Genomic DNA, 9,372 nt, shown 5'->3' with positions numbered 1-9,372 from the left:
GAGGGACGCAGACGGGGCTGGCCAGCGGGAGGGATGGCGCGGCAAGGAGCAGCTGGAAGCATTCCGCGGGGGGATGACATGGGGCCTGAGCTTCTGCGGAGCGGAGGGTTGTCTGCAGTGGGGAGGGTGGCTCTGCTGCCGCCCCGGCCCCCGAGATCCGCCAGGGCTGTGGGGAGCGGTGCCAGCTGGGGCTGGGAGGCAGAGGGGGAGGCGGCAGGGGGCTGCCCTGCCACGGCACCGGGCAGGGCCGTACCAGCCGGCAGCGGCTGCAGCGTTCCCAGACGCTGCCCTGGGACCAGTGGCCCAGGGGGCATCCAGTGCAGCCACAGCCGTGGCAGCCACCCACGCTCCTGGGGGTGACCGGGGGGGCCCGTCCCTTCAGGCCGTCCTGTGCGCAGCCAGCGACCTTCTCACCGGGTGCAGCGGAGCCGGGGACCCTCCGCGCTCCTCCAGCGGGAGCTGATGGAAGGGTCAGGGCTTGGGCCGAGATTGTCCGTGTGGGAGGTGGCTCCTGCCGCCCCTCCCTGTGTCCGTAGGTCCTGCTGCAGCCCCGAGAGTGGCACAAGTCTCCGTCTTGCCGGAAGCCTCCGGGCTGGTCGCTGGTTGACCAGGGGCTGCTGGGGCTGCCAGGCGCGCTGGGAACGGAGGAGACGGGAGAGTGCGGCACAGCTCCGGGAATGGAGGAGACGGGAGAGTGTGGCACAGCTCTGGGAATGGAGGAGACGGGAGAGCGCGGCACAGCTCTGGGAACGGAGGAGACGGGAGAGTGTGGCACAGCTCTGGGAACGGAGGAGACGGGAGAGCGCGGCACAGCTCCAGGAACAGAGGAGACGGGAGAGCGCGGCACAGCTCCAGGCTGTCAGCCGCTCCTCCTGCAAGCCCTGATCCGCTCGGGCAAGGGTGGCTCTGCTGGGCTGCGGAGCTGCTGGATGCGCCTCTGGATTCTCTGCATCGCCTCATCCCCGGGCAGACCTGGAGACAGCGGGTTCCCGTCTGCGTCCCCGTGCCTCCCCCTGGAAGAGGAGACTCTGTCCCTCTGCCGTCGCTGCCAGGAGAGCATCCGTGTTCCAGCCCTCCCTTCCCTGGGTACGTGCGGGTTCTCCCTCGTGTTGGGGCAGCCCCCGGGAAGGAGACGGCTGCTCCGGGATTCCGAGAGGAGCTGGACTTGCAGGATTCCGGCACTGCTGAGCCAGGCTCTGCCGTTGCCACTTCTCCATCCCCAGCCTCCATAAAGAGCCGGCCCCGGCAGAAGGAGGGACTGTCATCAGCCCGAACGGTGGGTACCGCCCTGGCCCAGTCTGACCAGTCTGCCCAGTCCCCGGAGGCGCAGTTGGCGCTGTGCGGGGCTGCGGGACGGTGGAGCTGGGAGCGTGTGGGCAGCAGGAGCGCCGTCAGGGCCAGGGTGTCCCGCGGAGGGCGGCGGGTGCGGGCGGTGGGTGCTGCCGCCCCCGCCAGGGAACGTCTGTGTCCGGGGGCGGGGGGGGGGGTTGTGCCATGGCCCCTGGTGACAGTGCCACCGGCGGCCCACGATGCCCCCCCCCCACACCTGCGGCGGCGCCCTCGGCCCCAGCCGTCACGGGTGATGGCTGCTCTCCCGGCCGGGGGCGAAGCCCTCGGCTGTCCCCAGCGGAGCCAACGGGGCTGGTGGCACTCGGCGATGGCGGGGTGGCGGGGGGGGGGTGGGGGGAATGTCCCCAGTCCTGGGGACGTCGGTGGCACCCAGCGACGGGGGGGGGAACGTCCCCAGTCCTGGAGCCAGCCTTGCCCTGGACAAAGTGCGTGGATGGACAGACAGATGTCCAGCACGGGCTGTAATATGTATAAATATATAAATATCAATTTAATAGATATATTTAATGTAATTGTGTATATAAATACAAAGCCACACTAACGTGTAGCAGCAGAGAAACGATGTCTTTTTAGCCTTTTTTTTTCCCAGCAGGACGTCGGCGCATCTGTGCCCCCCAGAGCCCTGCTGGGCCTGACGTCGGGTCTCAGCTGGGGGGGTGTCCGGCCCCTGCCCCCAGCCACCCGGGCCGCGGTTACGGGTTAAGACGGGGCCGGGAGCGGTGTCCCACCTCCCCAAAAAAATGACACCGAAAGCCCTTCATGCAAACGCTCTCGGCTGCCACAAAGCAGCAAACCGGCCCCAAAGCGAGCGAGAGGCGGTTGGTGGCTCCGGAAAGGCTTGGGGCTGGCGGGGGGGGGGGAACCGGCTGGGGCCTCGCCGGTACCGCGGTGACAGAGGAAACCCCTGCGTGCGACCGTCCCCCCCCCCTCCACGGGTCCCCCCACCCTCTGGGACACGGCGGTGGGGCTCGTGCCCCCCCGGCAGAGGTGCCGTCGCGGTTCCAGCTCTGGGCAGGAGTGACCGAGACCGGGGCTGCCAAAAGGGCTGCGGCTCATTTTTCTTGGAGCGGACGGTTCGTCCGGCGACGGATACGGGAATTGTGCAGAGGCTGAAGAAACTCCACCGCTGCCGGCGACTCCGTGCGGGGTTTTTTGGTGCAGAAAACGCCAAGGTGGGAGGAAGCGGCTTGACGGCGCCGGAGGGTCGTGTTGCCTCCGGAGGGACCTCCAGGGGCCGGAGAAATGGACGGAGAGGAGTTTCATGAAGTTCAACAAGGGGAAGTGCACCCGGGGAGGAACAACCTGGGGCAAGGACATATGCTGGGGCCACCCAGTTGGAAAGCGGCTTGGCAGAAAAGGACCGGGGGGGTCCCGGTGGATGCCCAATTGAAAATGAGATGGCAACGTGTCCCCGCTGCAAAGAAGGAGAGCGGTATCCTGAGCTGCATCAGGAGGACTGCTGCCAGCGGGTCGAGGGAGACGATCCCGCCCCTCTACTCAGCAGTGGTGAGGCCGCAGCTGGAGCGGTGGGATCCCCAGGACAGGAGAGAGAGGGACATAGTGGGAGAGAGTCCAGTGAAGGGCCACGACGATGATGAAGGGACTGGAGCATCTCTCCTGTGAGGAAAGGCTGAGAGAGCTGGGACTGCTCAGCCTGGAGAGGGCTCCGGGTGTCACATTGTTGTGTAAATACCTGGCGGGGGGGGGGGGGGTAAATCCGAGCCAGACGCTTCTCAGTAGCCACCAGTGAGCACACGAGAGTCAATGGGCCACTAAAAGCCACTGTTACGGTGCAGATGGTGGAGCACGGGCACAGGGTACCCAGGGGTGTGGGGTCACCTTCTGTGGAGGTTTTCCAAACCCGACTGGACACGGCTCTGGGCGACTGGCTCTGGGGGACCAGCTCTGGGCAACCAGCTCTGGGCAACCAGGTATTGGTGACCGGCTCTGGGCAACCGGCTCTGGGCGACCAGCTATTGGTGACTGGCTCCGGGCAACTGGCTCTGAGCAACCAGCTATCGGTGACCAGCTCTGGGCGACTGGCTCTGGGTGACTGGCTCTGGGCGACCGGCTCTGGGCAACCAGTTCTGGGCAACTGGCTCTGGGGGACCAGCTCTGGGCAACCAGCTCTGGGCAACGGGCTCTGGGCAACCAGCTATTGGTGACCAGCTCTGGGCAACTGGCTCTGGGCGACTGGCTCTGGGCAACCAGCTCTGGGCAACCAGCTATTGGTGACCGGCTCCGGGCAACTGGGTCTGGGCAACCAGCTATTGGTAACCAGCTGTGGGCAACTGGCTCTGGGGGACTAGCTATTGGTGACCAGGTCTGGGCGACTGGCTCTGGGCAACCAGCTCTGGGCGACCAGCTATTGGTGACCAGCTCCGGGCAACTGGCTCTGGGCAACCAGCTATTGGTGACCAGCTCTGGGCAACTGGCTCTGGGCAACTGGCTCTGGGCAACCAGCTCTGGGCAACCAGCTCTTGGTGACCAGCTCTGGGCAACTGGCTCTGGGTGACTGGCTCTGGGCGACCGGCTCTGGGGGACCAGCTCTGGGCAGCTGGCTCTGGGTGACCAGCTATTGGTGACCAGCTCTGAGCAACCGGCTCTGAGTGACCAGCTCTGGGCGACCGGTTCTGGGCAACTGGATCTGGGGGACCAGCTCTGGGCAACCGGCTCTGGGGGACCAGCTCTGGACAACCGGCTCTGGGCGACCAGCTCTGGGCAACTGGCTCCGGGCAACCATCTCCATCTGTCGGCGCTGGGGGGGTTGGGCTGGGGGAGCTCGGTGCCGGGCCCCTGTGGTCGTGCCTCAGCCATGCGCTGTCGCGTCGGGGAGCGGCCTGGGCAGGACTGACGGTGGCCGGTGGCCGTCGCTCAGAGACCGCGGTGCTGCTGGTAAAACCAGAGACGCCCATAAACGCCTGTGTCCGTCTCGGTGTGTGTTACAGCTGGACCCCGCATAGGGCGGGGGGGCGGAACGTGGCTGAGAAAGCACCTGGAAAATGCCGGGGGGGGCGGGATTCAGAGGGTGCCGCCACACACGGTGCAGTGAGATGCCCAAACCCGGGCGCTGACACGCGCCGTGATCCGGGAGCAGGGCAGGGAAAAAAAAAACAGGGAACGCAGCAGCCGGGCAAGCAACAGGTTTGGCGTCACTGTGATAACCACCCACTGCCCCCCCCCCACCCCGGCCTTTCCTTACAGCGAGCCCCCTGGGCAGCAACTGGCCAAACAGCCCTGCCCACTTGCCTTGGGGATCAATTGTATTCCCCAAAATAATAGAACTCGGCAGGGCCCCCGCTTTAAACCATTCTGGATCCAGGCGGGCCGGAGAGCTGGGGAGGGGGAGAGAAACTGGATGGAATTGGACAAGGGCAAGTGCAGGGTGCGGGGGCTGGGGAGGAATAACCCCCTGCACCAGTCCAGGTTGGGGGCTGACCTGCTGGAGAGCAGCTCTGTGGAAAGAGACCTGGGAGTCCTGGTGGGCAACAGGATGACCATGAGCCAGCAATGTGCCCTTGTGGCCAAGGAGGCCAATGGCATCCTGGGGGGCATCAAGAAGAGTGTGGCCAGCAGGTGGAGGGAGGTCACCCTCCCCCTCTGCTCGGCCCTGGGGAGGCTGTGTCTGGAGTACTGGGTCCAGTTCTGGGCTCCCCAGTTCCAGAAGGACAGGGAACTGCTGGAGAGGGGACAGCAAAGGGCTACCAGGGTGATGAGGGGACTGGAACACCTCTCTGATGAAGAAAGGCTGAGGGACTTGGGTCTCTTTGGTCTGGAAAAAAGACGGCTGAGGGGGGATCTTATCAACGCTTAGAAATACGGAAAGGGTGGGTGTCAGGAGGATGGGGCCAGGCTCTTTTCAGTGGTGCCCAGCAACAGGACAAGAGGTAACGGGCACAAACTTGAGCATCGGAAGTTCCACCTAAACATGAGGAGGAACTTCTTTCCTGTGAGGGTGGCAGAGCCCTGGCACAGGCTGCCCAGAGAGGTGGTGGAGTCTCCGTCTCTGGAGGACATTCCAAACCCGCCTGGACGCGTTCCTGTGCAACCTGCTCCGGGTGACCCTGCTCTGGCAGGGGGTTGGGCTGGAGGGTCCACCCAGTCCCAGTCCACTGGAGGGGGGCGGGGTGGGCACCGGGCGGCCCCTCCTGTCCCCGCAGCCCGCCCCCCACGCGCGGCCCCGCGCCCCGCCCCCGGCGCGCGCTCCCGGCCCCGCCCACGCAGCGCCACGCCCACTCCCGGCCCCGCCCCTCAGCCCCCGGCCCCGCCCCCGGCGCGTCCTTCGGCCATGGCGGCGCGGGCGCAGGGCCCCGGCCCGGCCCCGCCGCTGGCGCTGGCCCTGGCGCTGGCGCTGTCGGTGTCGCTGTCGCTGTCGCTGTCGGTGTCGTCGTCGGGGCCGCCGCCTGCCGAGGTCGGGGCCGAGGCGCTGCTGGCGGCGGCCCCGCGCTGGGGGTGGCGGAACGTGTCGTGCCCGGCGTGTCGGCTGCTCTTCGGGGCGCTGGACCTGGCGCTGCAGGTGGGGACGGGGGACACCGGGAAGGGACCGGGAGGGGACCGGGACGGGGGACACAGGGAGGGGACCGGGAGAGCGGGGCCGGGCCGGGGTCAGGGCAGGACAGGGCCGGTGACAGGGCCGCGCCGGGGCCGGGTTGTGGTGGGGCCGAGTGGGGTCAGGACGGGGGACAGGGACGGGGACAGGGACGGGGACAGGGACGGGGACAGTGTCGTGTCGGGGCAGGGCCGGGGCCGGAGGCGGGAGCTGGGCCGGGACCTCGTGACGGGGCCGGGACGGGCTGGGGCACGTCGTGGCTTGTGACAGGCACGGGACCGGCTGGGGACGGGGACAGGGATGGGACGGGGACCGGCCGGGCGGGAACGGGGCCCCCAAAAGGGGACCTGGGCTGTGCCCGGGAGGGGGGGGGGGGGCGGGTGGGTGCGTGTCCCCCCCAGCCGCGGGGCTCCCAGCCGAGGGGTCGGGGCGGCCACGGTGGCCGGTGGGCGGCGATGGGTCGGGGCGGCGATGCCAATGGGGGTCGGAGCGTCGTCGGCCGTCCCCGTCCCGCGTCAGCCGCCGTCCCCGTCCCGCAGCTGGAGCCCAACGTGGCGCGCGTGGGGCGCCTGGCGTCGCGGCTGTGCCAGGAGCTGCGCCTGGCGCGGCCGCCCGTGTGCCGGCAGGCCGTGCAGCTCTTCCAGCGCGACGTGGTGTCGGCCTGGGCGCGTTCGGTGCTGCGGCCCGGCGAGGCCTGCGGGTTGCTGCTGGGCCGGGGCTGCGGCCGCTGGGACATCTTCGGCGCCTGGAACGTCTCCCTGCCCGCCGCCCCCAAGCCGCCGGTGCGGCCCCCGCAGCCCCCCGCGCCCGGCGCCCCCACCGCCCGCATCCTCTTCCTCACCGACCTGCACTGGGACCGCCGCTACGTGCCGGGCAGTCCGGCCGCCTGCCCCGACCCGCTCTGCTGCCGCGGCGATGCCGGACACGGCCCCGGCGGTGCCGGCTTCTGGGGGGAGTACGGCAAATGCGACCTGCCGCTGCACACCATCGAGGATCTGCTGGCCCAGTTGCCAGACCCGGCCACCTTTGCCGCCGTGTACTGGACCGGCGACATCCCGGCGCATGACGTCTGGCAGCAGAGCCGGCAGGACCAGCTGCTGGCCCTGCGCACCGTCACCGGGCTGCTGCGCCGACACCTGGGCCACCTGCCCGTCTACCCGGCTGTGGGCAACCACGAGGCCACCCCGGTCAACGCCTTCCCCCCGCCATACGTGCGGGGCAACCAGTCCTCCGCGTGGCTCTACGATGCCATGGCTCAGGCCTGGCAGGGCTGGCTGCCCCCCCCGGCGCTGCAGACCCTCCGGTGGGGGGGGCTGCGGGGGGGCTCAGGCTGGGGGTTCCTGGCTAGCAGGGGCGTGAGGCTGGGGGCTTGGGGCTAGCAGGGGTGAGGGGGCTCAGGGATGGGGGGGGCCCAGGGATGGGAGGGCACAGAATAGTCTCCATACTGGGGGGGGAAGGGGGCAAGGGGAGAGCCCTGGGCTAACGGGGGCTCAGACCTGGGGGGGGCTTTAGGCTGGGGGGGGGTCGGGATGGGGGGGACTTTGGGCCAGAGAGGGCTTAGAGCTGGGAGGGCATACTTGGTCTCCATACCTGGGGGGGGGGGGCAGGCAATGGGGGCTTTGGGCTGGGGGCTCTGGGCTAGCAGGGCTCACGGGGGCTCAGGGCTGGGGGGGGGGTCACAGTGGTCTCCATATTGGGGGGGAGGGGGAGGGGCCTGGGGGAGTGGGGGCTCAGGGGGGGCTTCAGGCTGGGGGCGGGGGGGTGGGTCTTGGCTGGCAGGGACAAGATGGGGGGGCTCAGGGAAATTTGGGCTAGCAGGGATTGGCGGAGGGGAGGGGGGCGCTCAGAGTGGTTTCCATACTGGGGGGGACAAGGCGGGGGGGGGGGGGGCTCAGGGCTGGGAGGGTGCAGGTGTGGTGGGTTACCAGGGGTGAGGGGGGGGGGTGCAGGGCTGGTGGGGGGTGCTTTGGAGGGGGGGTTGACAGGGGGCTTCAGGCTGGGGGGTGCCAAGGCAGGCAGAGGGCTGGATTTGGGGGGGGGAAGGTGTCGGGGCAGTGCTCACCCCCTCCTTGTCGTGTCCCCCCCCCCAGGGCCGGCGGGTTCTACACGGTGGGGGTCTGGCCGGGGCTGCGCCTCGTCTCCCTCAACATGAACTTCTGCTCCCAGGCCAACTTCTGGCTGCTCATCAACGCCACCGACCCCGCGGGGCAGCTCCAGTGGCTCGTGGGGGTCCTGGCCGACGCCGAGAGGGCGGGGGACAAGGTGAGGGCTCGTGGGGGGGGGGGGGGGGGGGGGGGAGCAGACGGCCACAGCGGGGTGACACAGGGCAGGGGTCCCGGACACCCCCTCCAGCCTTCCCCTGCCTCCGTAGGTGCACATCATCGGGCACATCCCCCCCGCGCACGTCTGCGCAGCTGGAGCTGGAACTACTACCGCATCGTCAGCAGGTCAGACCCCAAACGGACCCCCAACGGCCCCCCCCCGGCACTGCCCGGGCCTGGGGGGGGTGGACACCCGGCGTGGGGAGCCCAGAGCTGCTGTCGCCGGCAGGGCCGGGGTGGGACACGGGGTGTTGTCTGAGCCCCCGGCGTGACGGCGCGGCTGCGGGTCATGGCGCCGGCTGCGCCCTGCCGAGGGCCGGGGGTGGCAGCGGGGGGGGGGGATGGCGCCGGCTGCACGGCCCCGGGCGCCAGCAGCGGGTCGGGGTGCCGCCGAGTGCCGTCAACCCTCGCCCCGGTCCCGGCGCAGGTTTGAGGGCACCATCGCGGGGCAGTTCTTCGGCCACACGCACGTGGACGAGTTCGAGATGTTCTACGACGAGGAGACGCTGTCGCGCCCCGTCTCCGTCGCCTTCGTGGCCCCCAGCGTCACCACCTACATCAACCTCAACCCCGGTGTGTCCCAAACCCCCCCCCCCCAACCCCCCCCACTCCGGCTCCGGTGCCGCCGCTGACCCCCCCCCTTGCCGCGCCGCAGGGTACCGCGTCTACGAGGTGGACGGCGCCTACCCCGGCAGCTCCCACGCCGTGCTGGACCACGAGACCTTCATCCTCAACCTGACGGAGGCCAACGCGCCGGGGGCCGCGCCGCGCTGGCGGAGCCTCTACCGGGCGCGGGAGGCCTACGGGTTACCCACCGCCTTCCCCGCCGACTGGGACCGGCTCATCCGCCGCTTCCAGGACGACGAGCCGCTCTTCCAGCGGTTCTGGTTCCACCTGCACAAGGGTCACCCCCCGCGACAGCCCTGCCTGGCGCCCTGCAAGGCCGCCCTGCTCTGCGCCCTGCGCACCGGCCGCTCCGCCGACCCCCAGCTCTGCCGGCCCCTGCGGCCCGCGCTGCCCTTCCCGCAGATCCAGGAGCTCTGGCGGCAGCGACGGCTCTGCTGAAGCCGCCGGCAGCGGGAATGACACCGGGACCCGCACCCCACACACAATAAAGGCGCGATGGACCCCCACGGCTCCCGCCGAGACCCC

At 69.5% G+C, this 9,372-nt stretch overlaps 1 protein-coding gene across 1 annotated transcript; it reads left to right on the top strand.

Moving 5' to 3' along the window:
* The first annotated feature begins 5,620 nt into the window (after positions 1–5,620).
* SMPD1 (sphingomyelin phosphodiesterase 1) lies at positions 5,621–9,368 on the top strand. The gene is given in 7 exon segments (XM_054216266.1): positions 5,621–5,866; positions 6,439–7,202; positions 7,990–8,161; positions 8,271–8,301; positions 8,304–8,346; positions 8,648–8,793; positions 8,876–9,368. Coding segments are annotated over 7 exon segments (1,794 nt in total). The 5' UTR covers positions 5,621–5,638; the 3' UTR covers positions 9,286–9,368.
* Positions 9,369–9,372: the final 4 nt, after the last annotated feature.

The sequence above is a fragment of the Rissa tridactyla genome, chromosome 1, assembly GCF_028500815.1.
Source record: "Rissa tridactyla isolate bRisTri1 chromosome 1, bRisTri1.patW.cur.20221130, whole genome shotgun sequence".
Lineage (NCBI taxonomy): Eukaryota > Metazoa > Chordata > Aves > Charadriiformes > Laridae > Rissa > Rissa tridactyla.
Note: the sequence above shows the minus strand (reverse complement) of the source record. Positions and strands in the feature narration are given on the sequence as shown.